This window comes from Cheilinus undulatus, linkage group 12 (genome assembly GCF_018320785.1).
Source record: "Cheilinus undulatus linkage group 12, ASM1832078v1, whole genome shotgun sequence".
Classification (NCBI taxonomy): domain Eukaryota; kingdom Metazoa; phylum Chordata; class Actinopteri; order Labriformes; family Labridae; genus Cheilinus; species Cheilinus undulatus.
Window position 1 is genome coordinate 21,276,401 of NC_054876.1, and position 20,332 is coordinate 21,296,732.

Sequence of the window (20,332 nt, forward strand, 5' to 3'; positions counted from 1 at the left end):
TGCAGATTAATCCATCATCATGATTAATCTGATTAAAAATTTGAATGCAATTAACCCATCTACAGCGCAGAATGACTCAAAATCGCTGAAACGTCTCTGGCAATGCATTTCGGGTAGTTTGTCCAAGTAGGGTTACTGTCGAGCATGCTGCCACGCATGCGCAAATGGGCTGTTGATCCGGTAGTCATCAACGAACTCGATATGGAGGACACTAAACAGCACCTTGGCCCTCTCGATGGGAAATTTGAGTACAAAAAAAACAAGACGGAACAAAAATTTGTCCCAGTTGAATTTGTAATTGAATAGCCCTGGCATATATATTCCCTTCTTTCTTGAGTCTGTTTGCTTATGCAAAATGAAACGCGATTAATATAGATTAAAAATTAATTATATATAATCATGGTTGATCGAAATTAATCCACAGCAACACTGTGAATAATCTGATAAAAAAATGTTAATCATTTGACTGCACTAATTTATTCACACTTTGAGCAACTTGAAAGATTTGGTTGGACACTTAAAATTATGGGTGCAGTGAGAAAGAAGTGACTCAGAGGGGGGAGAAGGAGGGTTGTAGCGGGGGAATATAAGTTAAAATGTATTATCTCTCTTAAATTTGTAGTATCGTGATACAATACCATTACCACAAAAGCAAGAAAATACCGTGATAGGACATTTAGACCTTTTCACCCATGCCTAAGTGTTGATAATAAAGTACTTGATTCTGCACCTCTGAGCTCATTTGTGTAATGTCATGTAATTTTTTAAGAGTACAACCATCATGAACAACCAGAAAATAATGTCTTAATTCTCAGCATCGCTGCTTTTTTTTTTTCTTCTTTTTTTTACTATTAGTTCTCACTTTATCTATTTGATTTCTCACCGCTGTACTGTTACTGAACTGGTGAGACTTTGGTCAGACAAGAGTTCACTAAAAACAAACCAACCATCCAACAGCCAGACCCTCCAGAAAAAAAAAATTATATTATGTAAAATATATGTTTGGCTCATCTGCATCTAACTATTTTAAAATTTCTTTGAAAAATGACTTCTTAATTTGATTAAGATTTTGTTCTACCTTTTATCAAACAACTCTTTGGTACTTTCTCTGAACAGTCCCCACCATGCTTATGTCTCAGACAGCTTTGACCAGTGTTGTTTCATTTCAGAGACTACTGCCTCTTCTAGTAGGAAATAGACATTTTTAATGACCTGGGAATTAAATAAAGAGATAAATTCAGTTTAAAACTAAATTAGCTAACTAAATTTGAGAGATAACAGAAAACAAACTCCATTGAATATCTTAGAAATGACATAAAACTGATCAAAAGTACTGCCAGAAATGTGCTTTTGATTTGCCAGTTTTGTTTCTGACCTGAAAGCTGAGCAGCAGCTCGCTCTCCTCTGCAGGAGTGTTTGTTGATGGGTGCTGGTCGGTCAGCTCTCAGAAAACTTCGTGATGATGTTGCTCACATTGTGAAACATATGAAGGTGTTAACTTTGATCCTCTGTAACCTCTAGTGTCTGAACCTGCTCTCTGACTGAAAATAAGGCGCAGAAAGACTGATACCCTTGTGCAGATCAATAGAATCATGAATAAAAGACTATTCCCGAAGCAAAAATGGAATTTCTTTAGAAGACATTCAAGGATTTATCAACACTCCCCTTTTCAGAAAGGACCGCCAGAGATGTGTTGAGATTCAGTCCAGGTTGTCTTCCTTTCAGACGGCTGCCAGAGCTTTATGTTGCTTTATAAGCTGTGTAATTCAGGATGGACACTGGAATGAAATAAAACAGAAGAAATCTGTAATGACACTTTATCAGCTGCTAACTGCAGTCTGGCTGAAATGTCCACAGTCTGGAGTGTGATCGTGAACTTCTTTGCTCATTTTTGGTGAATAAGGAAATAAAGAAGGCACAATTAGTAAGAAAATGGACTCAGGCTGTTTTCATTGTCTAAATTTTCAGTTTTGAAAATTAAGAAAGTGAAATCTGGGCATTTCTAAATCTACTTATTGCAAAATATTGTTTTAAAACCAGTTTAAGATGTAAATTTTAATGTTGCTCCCCATTATCATGGCTAAGTGTGCAGCCCTGCTTCCTTCTTATATGATTACACTCACTGTGCCTTCCTTGTTTCCTATGATGTCCTCAGCCAATAAGGAGCAGTCTCACTTGTCTTTTTTCCTCCTATTTTTCTCTTTAGTCCTTTCTTTTGAATGTCTTCTGGTCACATCATGTCACTCCTGTTTATTCACCATGTTTTTACCACCATGTTTGCCTGTTTGTTTTCATTGTCGTCTGTAGTTGCAAGTTGTCCAAGCTGACATTTCCATTATGGAGAGCGACGCTGTCGTTCACCCGACCAACTCCTCCCTCTATACAGGTGGTGAAGTAGGTAAAGGAACCTTTGACACCACGGAGACCGCCAGTGCCTGTCTGCTCTCTTTCTGCTTTCTCCAGATATTCTGCACTGCATTGTGTGGACAAACATCACAGCCTAAGCACACTTTGTGTTCTGCTTTTTTAGTCTGATTAGCCAGTGCTTCCCTGTATAGAAAACCCTTTAAACCCACAGTCCTCCTCTCTGGCTGCTCTTATGTATGCATTAACGAAACATGACAAAACACTGACTGAAAGAGCTGTTATTTTACCAGGAGTGAAAATTAACTTGCAGAGGCTTGAAATGTGCAAGCAGGGACTATTTTATGTAGCAATTAAGTGCTTGTGGGAAACTAAAGCTTCCAAGATGTGAAAATCAGCTGCCAGAGAGGGTGAATGTCACACACTGTGTTTCATGTTAAAACCTAACCAAGAACACTAACTCAATGGGGACATTGTGAAAAGGTTCATTGAATTTGGCAGACTTCTGCATTAAATAAGGCGGTTGGTTGGCAGCAGACGCTGTTCCTTTATTTGAGAGTTTCCTGCACTTTTGTTTTAATGCACATAATTTAACAGTAAAGTAAAGAAATTAACTGGTTGCAACATAGTCATGTTTGCCAAATGAGGGTTAATAATGTTGGATTGATAATCTGGTAATTATTACAACAGTATAATTGACTAATGCAAAGAGAGCTGTTTTGATTTTTATCAGCATTGCTTTATAAACTTTGCACTTTATTATTAAGAAAACATGAAACAGAGGGCCAACAAAATATGTGGTTGAACCTAAAGAATCAACTGTGGCTGTACTGATATAAACTATGATGAAAGTGTCTGCAGGGACACTGTCTTTTTATCTTGCTCCTGCTGGATTTCCAACTATTACCTGCAGGGGGTGCCATCCACTCCCTCCTGTACCCTCAACAGGTGTTTCAGGTCCTCCTCACCTCCCCACATCCTGCACAGATTCTAACAATCCATGTTAGATATTCAGAATAACAGAAAGTGCATTTAATTAAAGGTTATAATGATGTGTTCACTTGAGCACCAGCCTCATTAGGTTCCTCTCTGAATGAAGGAAACCCTGAGAAAACAACCACATCCTTTTTTTTTTTTTTATCAGTACCACACATGGATGAAAAAAAGCATCTGGGACCCTCAGACTGATTTAACTTGTGGTTAGGGCTTAGTTATAGCAATGTCAAAGTAATGTTTTCTGACCTTATTTAAACATCATTATATCTGAAGTCATACTGAGGTGAAATTGTTTCCTGATCTCTGGAAAGTTCATGTTTCAAAAACGCTTCCATCACCCCTCACAGACAGCAGGCTAAACCTTTACTGTATATATGTTTTGCTATTACCATCCTCATTAGCTTAGCATCTCCACATGTCGGTGCACGTATGCAGTGATAGGCCAACAACACAATAAGGGGTGCATTAAAGCTTTGCCTTTGAATTATTTACATAGTTTCAGTGCATGACGCACTATTACTCAATGCGACATTTTGTCTTTACAATCTTTACATATTTCCGTTTTTTTTATGGCACCAGTTTCGAACTAGTACACCCAAGAAGTCTTGTGAGTGGTATCAGGCACAATGGTTTGTTGTGCAAACTGAGATGGATGGACACACCGCCAATTATAGTAGTAAGAGGACTTGTTGGCTTAAAATTATGTAATTACATATTTCCTCTCCAGTTTCTACAGTGTGCTCAAAATGATTGCTGTCCTGACAACTTTCTAGTGTTAAAACTTTTTGTTAGCTAATATAAAAAAGGGCATTTAGATGATTAAATTTTTCAAATGTGATTAATGTCAGGATTTATGTTAATCACAGTTAATCTCACTTTTTGGGACACCTTTTTAAAAAACAAGTCTTTATTTGTTTAGAAAGCTGTTCGTGTTTTACTTTGGGTTTCTTCACTGTCTTTAATTAAGGAGCAGTGGTGGACTAACTTTAGACCACTGAGGCTTCAGGGAAAGGGCCAATAAAGCATGTGCAATTAAAAAAAACTCATGCTGTCATTATGGAACTTAATTACGTCATCATTAATGCATTAATGCTCTTAGCCCAAGAACAAACAAGTGTAGCTTTTTTCAACCACAGAAAATTGCCAGCAATTTTTGACAGGTTTTCAAAACATTAAACTATCTGCAGGGAAATATCACTTTATGAAGCAACTTTCAAGTTTCTGCAAGTTAATTGTTGCGTCATGCAACTACAGAAAGGCTGCAAAATGTATAAAAAGGAATATTTTCCTTTCACATTACTGGGTTTTGTGTCTGTTGCCTTAATCCCTGAGGATGCACAGTGCCTCATCTTTATAACTAATCCCTCTGAAGAAACAATACAGTATATGTTAGCCTTAGGTAGTCATCACATGTCAGCGTGCTGTTTGTCATGAAGAAGATGCTGAGTAAACAGTTGTAGGATCTACATGGACTAGTTTGTATATTTGTGTCTGCTGCTGCCTGCTGCTGCTTTGTTCCACTTGGCTGCGATGTCTGATCACATCCTGTAAATACAGCGCTCAACTATGCTGTCACACCAGCTGATCACAGGGAGAGTAATCATTGACAAAAGACATGCTGAACTATATAAAAAAACAACTATATAACATCCTCATAAACTACAAAATAATGATGTTTTAGCTGATTTCTCTTCTTAATCTTGTCTGTAAATTTAAAGGGCATTTTGCTATTTTTTTTTCTCCTAAACAGGTGAATTTAAGCTTACTGCAATGTTCTTCTGCATATTTTTAATGATATAGCAGCCAGAGTATACATTTCTCTTTTGACTTAATCTCAAATCTGTTTCTCTTTGTGGCTCCTCTTTCCCTCACAGTGCATCTGGTGTCCATCTGATAACATGTTCAATCTGGAATTACTTATTTAACCATTAAAATGTGAATTAAAGAAACAGTTACCTCCTCTATGGCCTCATAAATTATAGATATATCTCCTCTCTCTTCAGAGTTGAACTAATATAATTGCTCCCTTAATTTTATTACTTGTCCTGAGTGCACAAATGTAAAAAAAGAGTGGAAAATTAGTCTTTTTTTCTATCTAAACAAACCCTCCACTCCCCTTGTATGCCAGTGAAAGAAAATGCCCCGAGTCCAGGCGGCATGTGAGGACACAGGGAAGTAATTATGGACTGGGGCCTATAATGCATTACTTTACTGACTCAGGGTGAGTCATTTGGAAAATAGCAGCTCTGGAACTTTGCACTTCATTAGACTTTTTCTGAGTCCAACAAGCTACATAACAGAGAAACAGGGAGATTGTATGAGAGCTCAGAGATTCAGGGAGAAGACAGGTGAATGACTGACAGCATCGTTGTCTGCCTGCTTCATGTCTGTCTCTATCTGTTGTCTTGGTTGCCTTTCTCTCTGCATGAAATCACTTTCACTCCTCCCTGCTGTCTGTTTGTCTGTCCGTTGGCTGTGTAAGGATGTAATCATTTCAGTCCTCTCCTTCATTAACAGGCTCTGCTCTGGAGAAGAAAGGAGGCAAGGAGTTCACTGATGCACTGCAGGAATTGAAGAAGAAGAATGGCCCCCTGGAGGTGGCTGGTGGTAAGTGCATAGAGAAGATCATGTTGGGACTTGCCCTGCAGTGCTTGCTGCTTACCTTGTTGAAAGTTAACGATTTTTTTTTTTTCCTAAAAAAGGCAATGCCTGTCCTTGCTGCACTGGACAGAGTTCAGCCTAAAAGAACGTTCTGCTGTTGGGACTTTGTATTAGTTTTTATAAAGTTGAAAGACAACCTTTCCCCCATTTACCAGTCAGAAATTTAACAAGCAAATGTTACATATTATGTAGTTATGGATGTGGATGAGGTTACTGTAACAATGGGGCTTAGCTTTAATATCCAGAGTTAAGCCTTAGACCTCTGTGATGGAAATAGTTAGTCATTATTGGTCTGTATTGGTATTTGTCTGGTTGTGACATTTATTTCTGTTCAATTATTTTTTACAGTCTCTCATGTTTAATACGGCACACGCTGTACCAACTAACACAGATGGCTCTAAAAACGCTAAATCGAAGAAACTATAAGCTGCATAATAGTAGTTTAAAGAATATATCTAAATTAGTGAAACCCAGAAATAAATCTTGGACTCTGTGTGCCTTTTTTATTGATTAACCCAACCCATATTGAACTGTGACCCTAAAAGGGAGGTATGAACCAAACTGTGACTTCTGTGATCCGTTACACCCCTACTGGACACCAAATGTTGAATTTTTTTCTTGTTTTTAATGACCAAAAAATGCAAGCAAACTCCTGTACTCCATCTAAAATTAACAAATACTGTGGTAGTGTTTTTTTTACCCAAACGATGCCTTTGTGTGTTTTTTAGGCAATGTATTTTGATAGATTTTTTCTTATATAGACAAGGCAAAAAGAGAACTTGAAAACTAAAGACATAACTAAAAGAAGGGTCTAAATTAAACAATAAGTTAGAAAAACAGCACACGGTGACAAAAAGGGAAAATTAGAAATGAAAAAATAAATAACAATAAAAATAACTTGCATACCAGTTCACAGACTTATATGAGGACACAGTAATACCATTGTCAATTATCAAGAGGCCTAGAAATATTCTCTGCATAGGAAGTAAACGGCTGCCAGACTGCATCAAACTTCCCAGTGGTCCCCTGTTGTGTATATCTTATCTTTTCTATTTTGAGAGGATAAATGACCTCACAAATCCAACTGCCAAAAGAGCAAGGACAGTCACTCTTCCATTTCAAAAGGATGAGGCATCTTGCCTATGTTTATGTGCACTTCAGACAGTGTTCCCTTTTTATCCACACCTACTGTTGGTGAAAAATATGACTCAAGATCTAAAACTTTTGGTAGTTTATTTAAACTATTGATCATTCTCGTATTAATTTTAAGGTGAAGTGGGAACATCATTATGAGTGGAAAATAAATTATTGAATTATTAGACATTGTTTTATAGTAAAGCACTTGGCGCTGAGTATATGCAAGTATTGCTGCAATATCTCAAAGTTGAGTGTGATTTAAGCAAAGCAATTGTGAAAAACATTGGACAAAGCCTGAATGACGTCAGCTGTTAGGTTGCTGGAGAGGACTTTTGAAGCCATATTAAAAATGTCTCCGCTGAATTTTGATCGACTTGGAAACAGACAAAGGGATGGAGCTGAGGTGGGTCTTAAGTCTCCTAACAAACAGCTAAATCGACTGGTTTGCCGTCATAATTGCATAACTATAACTATGAGTAGCTAGTATCTTTCTGAAATTCGAAACGGATTAAAGCAAAGTATAAACTAACCACCTGTAAAGTTTGTGCTCAGACAGACCTGAACTTTTTCAGCTTAACTAATTTTTTGAACCGGCTTTAAACACGTTTGTCTCCGCTTTAAAAACGGCCGTTTTAACACAGAATTCATCTGTGACCTGAGGTGCTTCATCAGCCAGCATCTAGTGGACCCTCTATGAACTGCAGGGGTTTTTTTACACATCTGCATTGGCTTCCTTTTCTAGCCACAAAGTTTGCAGCTTGACTTGAGCTTACATACAACTAGAAAAAACCCTAAAGTTCTCTCCCTTATCACTGTTTTGCTCTGGTGCTGCCTCTTTGTTATGTTTTGGTTGCTCTCTGCCTCAGCAACACTGATGTTTCCTGACTCTCTTCCAGTGTCACCACTGGAGAAGTTTTGCATATTGATCTTCTTTGGATCCACCCAACTCCTATGACAGTGATGTCATTGTATCCTCTAAGTCTCTCTTTACACAGGCCAATCTAAACAGGGCTCTGTGTTTTTTTCTGTAGTTTCTGCATTTATAAAATGATGTCAGTAGAACAGTCTCTGGGTGTGAAGACACAAATTTGACTCATTCATTCCTCTGTATAAGGATAGAAATGACAGTTTCCTTTTTAACTGGACTTTTTAGAGAAACAGAGAAAGATCAAAGACATCACTGGCACATAATGTCTGTTCATGGTGACTTCAGTTTAAATCTGAAGGCTTCAGCCTTCAGGGAGCTGTATTATTTGAGCCCTTACAGATTATTTCATCTTTCAGTCAATTCGTCTCATTCCCTCCTTCTGTCCCTCTCTTATTCTTCCTCCATCTGTCTCTCTCATTATTCATCACTCACACTTGATTTTTCAAACACTCCCCACCTTCACTGTTGCTCTCATTCAGTTTCAGCCAAACAGCTCAGCATCATAATCCCGCTCTCTGCTGGAGCTCATAAATAGATTACCAGGTGACTGAACAGAGAGCCAGCAGAGCCTGTCAGGGATTCTGGGGGATCTGGGATCAGCCAAACAGTCATCCTGGTTCAGAACAGCTGTCAAAAAACTATTTCAGGATGTTTAAAGTACTTGTAAAAAGAGTTTTCTCATCAGGATTATGTGAGGAAAATTCTCAGTTTAAAAGCCAAGCAGGTGCCAGAGTTCTTCAGTGTGTTCAATAGAAAACACCAAATACATTTCAATATTCCTAAATCAGGAAGAACTTTATCCTACTTTGCAATGCATGGACATCACATGGATGTGATCTTAGATAGTGAGTTTAAAGAAAATATGAGGGTATGAGCTTAATAACTGTTTTATATGGTGCCTTTGCCAGTTAAAGTGCTCTAATGGTGATTGAGGCACAGCATTTAAAACATTAATTGTTTAGAAAGGCAAATGACAGATAATTTCTACTTGTTAAATCTCAGACACTATTTCTTTTTGTGTCTGGTTACAACTGAAAGTACTGTAGCACAATTCACTAACTTGTCTATTAACAAAAAGTTAGTCTGCAGCTGTTCAGTTCAGTCATGTGCTGTGTTACGATGCACTTCTTTTTCTGAGTAAATTCAGTTTGGATTTAAGAATAACTTAATAAAAAAGGTGATTTAATGACATTAGCTGGGACATGTTATTTAAGTTTTTGGTCTTTTAAGGGTGAAATAAATAACTGATTGTTTCTCATTAGGCAGCCAAGATGATTCAGATTTCCCCTCTTTATTTGATGAGACATCTGAAGATAGACAGTAATTGTGAGGTGAGAGATTGGGGGATGACTTCCAGCGACCAGTTCAGAGGGGACTGTAGTCTACATGAGATGCCTGCTCTACCAGTTTAGCTGACCAGCACTTCAGCATGTTTTAAATCAGTAAATGAGGACATGCAGTTTATAAAAGGAATTTGCTTTTTAAATGTAGAACTCATCATTCAGAGGACAGAGCAACAAAGGATTGGTTGATTCTTTCATTGATTGATAAAGTCATTGCAAACATGTCAATGATACTTTTACACCTTTATGGAATTAAATTATTGAATTAATCATATTAAAACTAGAAAAGTAACTAAATGATTCATCCACAGGCCTGCCCAAAGAATTGGCTGGGCCCCTAAAAAATGGAGAGTTGTGATTTATTGATGTTTTAAGTACATGTGTGTTGGATCAGTAGTATTGGTGTCAGCATACCGGCTAACAGTTTCCTCAGTTGGGAGCTGAAAATTGTTTCAAGCTTTTATTGGGTTCTGATGTTGAAATTATTTACTCCTACTATTTACCAGTTTCACTACTTTTTCCATCCATATTTGCCACCGTTTTTTGCCACTTTTAACCAAACGTTTGCCACTTCTTATTGCCTTTTCTATTCTGTTTTTACAGTTTTTAACCCATATTTGCCACCTGCAAACATTCTGCAACATTTCTTTTTGCCATATTTGGCTATTTTAGCTGCCCCTTTTGCCCATTTTTGCCACTTTTTTTTTAACCACTTTAAACCCATTTTTGACAGTCCTTGCACACTTATGCAATGTTTTTGCCACTTTTCCCTCATTTTTGCCTAATTTTTGAGACTTTTCACCATTTTTGCCTTTTTTGCCCATTTCTGCCACTTCTCTTTCCTACTTTTTGACACTCCTTTTTTGACACAGTAAGACAATTTTTTGCACCTTTTCACCCACTTTTGCCATTTTCACCCTTGCTTGCCACTTTTTGGCTATATTTGCCCCTTTATGCCCATTTTTTTCTACTTTTCTTTTCCACTATTCCCAATTTTTGACACTTTTTGCAACCTTTAACTCTTTCTTGACACTTGATGTGCATTTTTGCCACTTTTTACCCATTTCGCCCTTTTCCCTTCAACCGATCTCTGCTACTTTTCACCCTTTTGTTTCTTTTAAAAATTATTCTGTTCTTTTACAGAATAAGTTTGTGCACAGCTGTAAAGCCTGACATTACTTTCCTCATCATTTAGTTCAGTGTGTTCATCCACATTAACATCACCAATTAAAAGGTTATTCTGTTTTAAGAAAAAGGGGTTCACATTTTGAAAAAGGGTAAAGCATTAATTAAAGAAAATTTATTTTTGTTGCTTTGATAAGAGTGGTTATTATTTAGGTTAAAAATGATATGTTGTTATCATGGATTAACCTTACAGTGGACCATGATTTTGCTGACCTCCATGGACCTCCTGTTTGACTGGGCCCCAGAAAGCTCTCCCCTTTATCCCCCCGTATCGGCAGCTTTTTTCCATCCACAAAAAAATAGTCCCAAACTAATATACTGTTCACTCTAAATTAAATCATTGTTGCTTAAACACCGTTTGATAGCAACACTATATTTTAAATCGTAATGTTGTCATGAAAAAAAAGACAATTGAAGCTTTTATTATTCCCCTTGCAGTGCAAAAATCATACAAATAATGAATGAAGAATACAAACTTTTAATTAATCATACAAGTTTAAGCTTTTAAAGCTGTAAGTTCAAAGTAAAAAAGTCTTTAACTACATCAACAGAAATGTAGCATTTCTGTCCGCACGCTTTGATTGACAGCTGATCCCCAGATGTAACCTACACAAAAAGCACCGCACACCAGCCACCTCCTAAACCATTAAACAAGCTGAACTTTGTAGGCAGTTCTGAAACCTGCAATCATCATCATCATCATCACCATCATCATCATCATCATCATCATCATCATCATCATCCGCACACTTTACTTCCCGCTCAGATCACACACGCAGTGAGGCGAGCTCTCACTCTGCTGTGAAGTGTCTCCATACTCTCCTGCTCCATCTGGAAATCAGCTCGTCCACATCTCTGACTCCAGTCCAGTCAAACACTCACTGTAGGCTAATAACATATGACTGGAGGTTTTCTCACTTCACATACTCAGAGACTCTGGCTGACTTTCTTCTCTGTTGGCTTGTCGTCTCTTGTCCTCGTTTCCTCCTCTTCATCTCAGTGTTTTCTCCTTTCCTCTCCCTCCTCTCCAGCTGTCTGCAGAAGTGATTTCTCTACCCTCCTCACTGTAAAACCCTGGTCAAACCATTTTAAGCTCCTAGAGATTTGCTGAATGTGTTTTCCACAAAGCAAAGTGTTATTTTAGCATCTCAGGGCTCAAATTCGACTCTTGGGTTTTCACTTCTGACAAAACCAGTTAATGAAGCTGATTTTTTGATGTAGACAAACGGACCTGATGTGTGGAAATCCAGTAGGATCTGAGAGGTGAACAAGTTCAACACTCTGCTCTATCCACAGAGTTTTAGGGCTATCCTTTTCTCATCTTCATGTTAAATATTATCACAGGTCTTTAGTCTAATGTAAATACTGTTGTTCACTGACTTAACCATTTCAGACCACCATTAGGAGCAGTCTCATCATCGTCAAATGGGAAGCTTGCAAACAAGTAAACCTGGCAGGGAGTCAAAGGAACATGTGGTTCTCCTGGAATCAGTTTAGTCCTTTTTGGTTTGGAAGGTTTGTAACTGAGGTCAGCGACCCAGAAGTATGTGTCAGCCATGATAAGAGATGTTCTAATTCTCTGATAAATAAGGAAAGGATCATTATTGTTTCCTTTATTATCTCCTTTAGCATAGGCTAGGAGAGAAGAAAAGACGACCCACAATTCCTTACATTAGCTTCATTTAAAGCGACGTACTTCTTGACTGTAATCAAACAAGTTATCAGCATGACTATAGTAGATCTGAATGTCCACGTCACTTTGTTAGATGATCATTTTGTTTCAATCAAATGTAAGATTCATGTGGATAAGTAGAGGAGGAAATGAAGAAGAGCTGACTATTGCGTAAGTCTTAATTATGAGATTTAAATCCTCTCATGTGTTTCAGATGTTCAGACTTTCACAGAGTCTGTGAGGACTGAGAGGACATTTGATCTCCACAGTGTCACCAGTTTCTCCTCCTTTTGCTTAGGAGTTATGGTGGTAATTTTCCAACCAGGTGCATGATGGGAAATAATCTTAAAACAATCTAGTTGTAGCTGCTGTATGCTCTTAGTGACCCTGCAAGATCCTCTTTCTCTGGGGTTTGTATCACTCAGACTTTGAGTCTCTCTTTTTTTTTTAATGTGAGAGGTGTCAAATGTTCGTCTTTTGAAGGTTTTGTAAAACTTCTAGTTCATGAAAGACACAAATACATGCATTTTTCACCAAACATTTTGATCACAGCTTGATTTTTTGTTCAAGAAAATTGTGGTTATGGCAGTGATTTCAGTAAATGATGTTGGTGGCATTTTTGAGTGACGGGAGTTGGTCTATCATTTAGTGTCATTATGTGGTTTGAGTTTTCTATCTGTCCCATAAACATTTATCCAACAGCAGAACATTTGCTGAAAGTGACTTTTCTGTTTCTTCTTTACCATCAAAGACAAAAATCATCCAGGATCGATTATAACAACACAATAGTTTAATTCTGTAATAAAATTTAGCGCAAAAAAAAATAAGTCAGTTAGCAAATGGGTTAATGTACATAATAATTCTGGTTTATCTATGAGCAAAAAGTTCAGAGTAAAATCAAAGGTAGGCTTTTGTAACCACCTGGTGGTGTGATTTTTCTGGATTCTTTTGTTTTTATTCAACTTAATTTTTAACTTTTGACTGACTTAACTTTTGACTTTTAACTTTTGATCAGTAAAAGCAGTCTGTAGATGTCACCATGGACTGCAGGAATAGTCATCTTTAACTATTCTCTTTATTGCATTTCTGTTTCTTTTTCACTCAAACATCACTATCTGTAGACTAATCGTGGTTTCTACTTCCTTGCCTCGTCTTCTTTGTCTTTATTTCTATGTTTTTAATCCTCTCTCCTTTCTTTCCCTCAGCTGTCCTGACTGGTGGCTTTGGTCTCCCTGCAAAGTACGTCATCCACTGTAACAGTCCAGGCTGGGGCTCCGACAAGTGTGAGGATCTCCTCGACAAGACGGTGAAGAACTGCCTGGCTCTGGCTGACGAGAAGAAACTCAAGTCTGTGGCTTTCCCCTCAATCGGTAGTGGGAGGTAAGAAAAACACTGAAATCGGGCGTTTCGTTTTTAGTGCTTGTTGTAAAAGTAGGAGGCAGTTATAGAAGCGTTTGTTTTCTTATTATGTTTTTTACATGTACATAAAGCAGACACACATTTTCAGCGTCTCTGGTATCATGTGTGTTCAGGAGATTTCACTCAGGTTTTAGTTTGGTCCTAAACTGATAGTCTACAATTTCTCCACTTTATACCTGAAAATAAATCAGAGGATGATGGTAAACACCCTTGCTTTGACTTTTACAAGGGCTGCTCAATTTTGAAATGAAATCTGAAATCATAAGATTTTACTGTGATCTACTTTTGGATATAAGATTAAAAGGAAATTTTACCAATAAGTGTATTGAGTGATGTAGAACAGATAAAGAACAAATGAGCTTTTTCTTTTTTTCAGTGATAATTTTTGCCTTTATTTGTAACAAAGCAACATACCCCTCAAACTCATACCTTACCTTCAGTCATTCATCATCCTGTCTTACTAAAATCTGGAAAGGTTTTGAGTAGGGCAGTAAACATTTTTTTGACAAAGCGATGTTTTGATTGAGACATGCGGTGAAGGGCCACAGGCCGGGTTCGGACCCGGGCTGCCCGCGTACATGGTGCGCGTCTTAAACCACTTGGCCATCTGCATGCCCAGTATTTTTGTACTTTTGTACTTTTGAGCTGACTGGTGCTTCAAGATTCAGCAATAATTTGTGGTTACAGTTATACTAGAAAAAACTGTGATTTGAAATAATGATATGATGTATATATGCTATCATAAGTATACTTGCTTTGTAATCAAAGAAAATACAGATAATGATAGTTTTTAAGAGTGTATTTTTCAACTTAAAACATACAAACATTAAGTAGCTTAAAAAATACTAGGCCAGAAGTTTTTACAATACTTCTTTCAAAGTAATTTTAGTAATTTAAAAAAACTGGTTTTCCTTTTGTGGAAATGGAGATAAAGTTCAAATGCAGTGGTACTATAGTAAACTTAAAGACCTTTCTGCAGACATTTCTGTAAACCTTTCTAGTACTAATTGACACACACACACACACACACGTGTTTATTTGTTTTTATCATTGAAAACATATGGGTTAATATTTCCAAAATAACAGTAAAGGGTTATAATTAGTTAGGAAATACATGTAAATTTTTTAATGCAGAGAAAGTGGAAAAACATATTTATAGATAATATTTTTATAGCACATTTTACAAACAAACACTTACTGCATGAAGAGTGAAACACCATCATTTTCTGAAGGGGTGCACAAGAGTTAATCATGCACCACTAGAACAGACCTGTAGTCTGCCACTGAGACCTCTTGATCTGTAGTTTTTAAAATTTTCTTGAGTATGGCCACCAACTGCTCAACCTGTTGACGCCTAATACTTGATAATCAGTAGTGGATGGAAACCTGATTGAACCATTTATACATTTTGTTTCATTCAAATGTATCATTAAAAATTGCCAAAATTGTATGTTACATTTGAGTGAAAAATTGTGATTTTTTTTTTTTTTGATGTTTTAACTAATCTTTACTCGTTTAATGTGAATTATAGATGAAATTATTCACTGCTTGTTGTTATACGCTGAAGTATTCTGTAACTTTTTATAAGATCGTTGTAAAGTAAACACTCAGCAGGGCAGAGCTCACCATTGAAGGACAACGCAGACAGAAATAACATTAAATTCCAATCTCTTTCTGTTTAAAAGCACACAGAACACAACTTCACATTCCCAGATTCTATGATATTAGATAAGGATTATGACTTCTCATTTTACCTCTGGGAGGAGAGGAGGGGAGGGAGGAAAGAGCACATGTCTGTGTCTTTGAAAGAGGAAAAAAAGAGAAACTTCATTTGATCCTCTGTCCTGATTTAACCTGTTTTTCTTAAACAATTCACTTCTCCTGCTCCTGTACACGTCTCCATATAAACCTGTTTTATTTTAGATTTGAAGCATTTTGATAAAGGATTAGATGAAGCACTCGAGAGGTGTGTGCTTCTCTCATTGTGCGTATGCATGCATGCCGACAAGTGCTTGTAAAAAAGTGTTTTAAACACCTTGCGGCGGAGGTGAGGCATCGATAAGGGAATCGTTAAGATTAAATGTAAATGATGTCGATGGATCGAGCCGATTGGAACCGGTTCTCAATGGGAACTGGTTCTCGGTTCCCATCCCTATTTTTGATGTTAAAAAAGTAAGATATCATGTCATAATTTACAGCTCTGGCTCCTGAACAGAAACACTAACAGTGAGTCATTTCAATTCCTATATGATGAGCATCTGCCCCAAACCATCTCAAGAATCTGTTAAGCCAAGTGCTCTTTGAAGAGTGAAGTGTTAGTTTGTGAAAAAAAGGGGGAGCCACCAGCACTGTCTCCAACCACTTTTGCATTTTATCTAAATGCAGTTGTTGATTGAGTCCCTTGGTCTCGTGATTATTTTAAATGAACTCCACCTGTGTCTTGTTACCACCACGTCCCGATGAAGACCCTGTGTAGGTCCTTGACTCAAGTGAGTGTCCCTTAAGACAACCTTGGTGGCATTTTTCCAATAATGTTTAGGCTAGGTGTCAATTCTGCGGCTCCACCAGCCAGCTCTCTTGTGGGCACATCTTTGCTCTAAATGATGTCATCAGGGTAATATGTCAGTGCCCTTCAGGGGTATTTTGGCTTTATTTTTGTACAGTGGAGGGGGATGAGACAGATTGTACATATTCCTACACAGTCTTTATGAGGCTTATCAGAAAACTGGGATTTCAAATGATAATCTGGCCTGTTTTAATACTATGAAATGAAAATAGAAGTCTTTGGTACCTTGTATTTACTAATGTCTTTCTTTTAATGACCAGGAATTGTAAGTAAACTTCTACATACTGTCTACAAAATGTTGATGACCAATGTTTCTGTGCAGTTTGGACATTGCTTTCTTATGGGGAATAATTAGGGATTGGGATCGTTAATTTTTATCGATATTGATACCCATATCGATACTCCTTATTGATCCGAGTCCTTATTGATACCACTATTGATACCTTTATATAGTTTGGTGGAAAAACAAAATGAAGACAATATTAACACTGAAAGGGGTCTTAGCTGAGTAGAGCTTGAGTTAAAAAGCTATGATTCAGTCTGTCACGTCTGTTTTATTTCCCTTATATATAAACACAGTCTTCATAGTCACAACTGTATTTATTAAGGTTTCTCATCAAAAACAAAATTTTCCCATTTTTTATGTGACAAGGGAACCAATCATAACATATAGTATACAGTCGTCTAATTTACTGAGGTAACCTGAACGCATCATATTTTCCATCTTTCAGCTTGTTAAGTTTTCTAATTAACTTCAATTCTGCCGATTCCACCATGGATTTCTACATTGGATTTATACTTTTAACAAACAGGGATTGCTACAAAGTTTTGGAACACTTTTCAGCATTTATCTGAGCAGCTGAAGAAGAGAACTGTTCTGAAGCAGCTAAAGAGAGGCATATGAGAGCCTGTTACTCCCAGCGCAGACGGATATGATTACACGTGTCTCGCAGGCAGCGTCTTTTTTCCTCAAGCCGACAGTTGAAGGTACATTCTGGTGATGCACAATATTGATGTGCTTTTAGTTTATGTTCCCCGTGAAAGAACTGATCTATGTTTTTACAACAGTTACATCTTAAAATGACGTTACGTCACAGAGCCTGTGAGACTTGATAGCAGTATCAATAAGCTAAAACGTTACTGATTTTTGGGTATTTCAAACACAGAACTGGATCCTTATGGACCCGGGTTTCAATCCCCATCCCTAGGTATAATATGACTGAAGAACTTTTCATGACTTTTTGATGCAGTTAATCAAACAAGCTTCATTTTCAGACAGCATCAAAGAATCATACTTTTTGACAACCTTAGTTTGTCCTTGTGTTGCCTTTGCTATAATAACTGCCTCGAATTTCATTTAAACAGAAGTTCCTCCCATGTTGGAACATGTCTCTAAACCTGACTTTTCTTTTCTGTCAGGAATGGTTTCCCCAAGCAGACGGCAGCTCAGCTCATCCTAAAGGCCATCTCCAGCTACTTTGTTGCCACCATGTCTTCCACCATCAAGACCGTCTACTTTGTGCTGTTTGACAGTGAGAGCATCGGCATCTATGTGCAGGAAATGGCCAAACTGGAGACGAGTTAAGAGTTTGGAGCATTTCAGAGATTTGTGTGATACTCCCTTTTCCCCCTCACTCTTGTTTTTCCTGAAAGGAAATAGGAAGGTGTTTACTAGTGATTTGTTTAAAATGAAGAAAAAAAAGAAGAATCTTTCTATAGGCCGGGAACTTGTTTTTGCATTATGTTTGTATTTTTCTTATATTGTTTTTAATTTCTTATTGTTGTCTCTTCTGATATTTCAATCAAAAAATGCACTGTTGATTCTTCAGTCTTTTAATACAAACAGTGCACAGAAAAAATGGATTTAGAAAGTGAGGTACTCACTTGAAGATTTAATTTTCACAGTTAAAGATGTTATATGACAGAGATAGCTACACCTCAATGAACAGGCTTCCAGAGAAGTCTGAAGAATACGGGTTAATGCATGCAAAGGCAAAAAGAGAGAAAACAGTTTTTATTTTGATCTCAAAAACACGAGACACTTAATTCAGTGTGTTTTTTGTTCCTGTTCTGGGTTTTGGAATATTTTTGTTGTTGATAGTGTTGGATGTTGGTTGTTGGTCTTTATGAGACCGATGTAAAGGAACTTTGGAATGATTTTTTTGTTTGTTTTTGTGATGTGTGATGCAAAGGTTTGTTTTCTTGTGTGCTGCAGAGACTTTTAATTTCCAATAAAGGAAGCGGTTTAGAGAGAAGCAGGTCAATTATCATGCTTAAGCCTGTATATCATGTACTCATCCTGGTACATGAACCATGCATCCATACTGTAAACTGATGCTTGTCATCTATTGTAAATTTAATCACTTTATGACATAACTAGTGAATGGAGATTTGAGGTTTTTGCAGGGCACAAATGGTTTATCTTGTGTGTTCCTATCTGTGTTTATATCGATGGAGTATTTGTGAATTGTTCAAGTAAAATACTAGACTGTAACAAAGTCATTTTTAATTTTCTATTTTAATTTTCACTCTGATTCTAAAAGGTGGGTTGAAAGGAAAAAAAGGGGGTTTATGTTTTGTGTGTTGTTTTTTTTTTTTTTTTTTAAGCCATAAAAAAGTCCTGATTTTTGATGGGAATCGAGGCCCTCTACTGTTCCTTAGTTTTTCTCTTTGGCAGCCACCAGATGGCGCCATGTAATCAATAATTGGTGTTTTCATCCCAGCCATTGTCTGTGCAGCAGCAGACCTCTTCACACAGATGCCGGTAGATTTGAGTTGGATTTGAATTGGGACTGACGGAGGAAGACATGGAACCTGACGGCTCTGCTGCATTTGGACTTTTCAAAAGCCTAACTTTCTTATGAGAAAAAAATGTAAATTGCTTTCTAAAGAATTGCTACGATTGATGATTCTATAAAAAGGTCTGTACACACTCCGGAAATAAAAAAAAATATAAAAACATTTTCCTTCCCTACAAATCATGACATCATTTCAGACCGAGTAGTTTCCACTCGTGTATGGTTACAGAGGGGAGTCAAGCAGAAATCCATTCAGGCGTATGTGAATTTCTATGATATCTAATGTACTTGCAAAACTCCTCCCAACCAGAATATTTTTTATCTGTTCTGTGTCAGGAGTACGTTGAAAAAAATTAACCTTATCAGTCTTTTGTTGGCTTGGAATAAAATACAGTCAGATTTATCAGTTTGATATGAAATAAAGCATGATTTATCAGATTATAAGAAGTTCTGTCAAATCATCATGGCAGTTTGAAATATATCTATATTTTTATGTAAGAACTTAGAAGCCACCATCAGAAAAAAAAATGGGGGAGTTAACATACAAACATTTGAATGGCTAAACAAGTTAGATAAGACTAGCATATTAAGCAGGTCATACTTTGTAATGAAAGATTTCTTAAAAAAAATTCTACATTCATGGCAGGCCAACTTCTTCACTTATTTCTTAAAATGAATAATAAGTCCAGTTTTTGTCTCTGTAATCTTCCAAACTACTAAATGCCCCCCCCCCCCCCGATTATCCTCACCTCATGGTTACAGGTAGTTTCTACCATGTTTCTGTTGGTCTGTACAAAAAGTACATTTCCTTGCTGTGGACACCAGAAGGCATCATCTGTATATTTTTAGGGATATGTGGACATAGGGATATGTGGAAATGAGCAGTTAAGGCTGTCGATAAGGGGGGATAAAGGGGTGAGCTTTCTGGGGCCAAGTCAAACTAGGGGCCCATGGAGGTCAGCAAAATCATGGTCCATTGTAAAGTTAACCTGCGGTTACCTTATTTTTTTTTAAACTGAGTAAGAACCACTCTTATCACAGCAACAAGAAAAGACGTTATTTATACTGTAGTTCAGTGAAGACTTTTAAATATAAACCTCTTTTCTTTAAACAAAATTACCTTTTAATTGGCATTGTTATCATTGTAGATGGGTCAGTGAACTAAAACTTTGGGAAGGTAATGTAAGACTTGAAAGCTAAGCCATGATGTGCACACAGATGTCAGGACTCCAGAAAATAAAGTGGGGAAAAAAAATGAACTGT

At 37.2% G+C, this 20,332-nt stretch overlaps 1 protein-coding gene across 2 annotated transcripts in view; it reads left to right on the forward strand.

Moving 5' to 3' along the window:
- Positions 1-19,232, forward strand: part of LOC121519122 (core histone macro-H2A.1) — a 28,967-nt gene extending 9,735 nt beyond the window's left edge. Inside the window, exons 6-9 of one of the 2 annotated variants that reach the window (XM_041801916.1) lie at positions 2,308-2,398; positions 5,878-5,967; positions 13,492-13,666; positions 17,691-19,232. In XM_041801916.1, the coding sequence (XP_041657850.1) occupies positions 2,308-2,398; positions 5,878-5,967; positions 13,492-13,666; positions 17,691-17,856 (522 nt within the window). In that variant the 3' untranslated portion in view covers positions 17,857-19,232. The remainder of the gene's footprint in view (positions 1-2,307; positions 2,399-5,877; positions 5,968-13,491; positions 13,667-17,690) is intronic. The other variant, XM_041801915.1, reaches the window with a different exon arrangement.
- Positions 19,233-20,332: the final 1,100 nt, after the last annotated feature.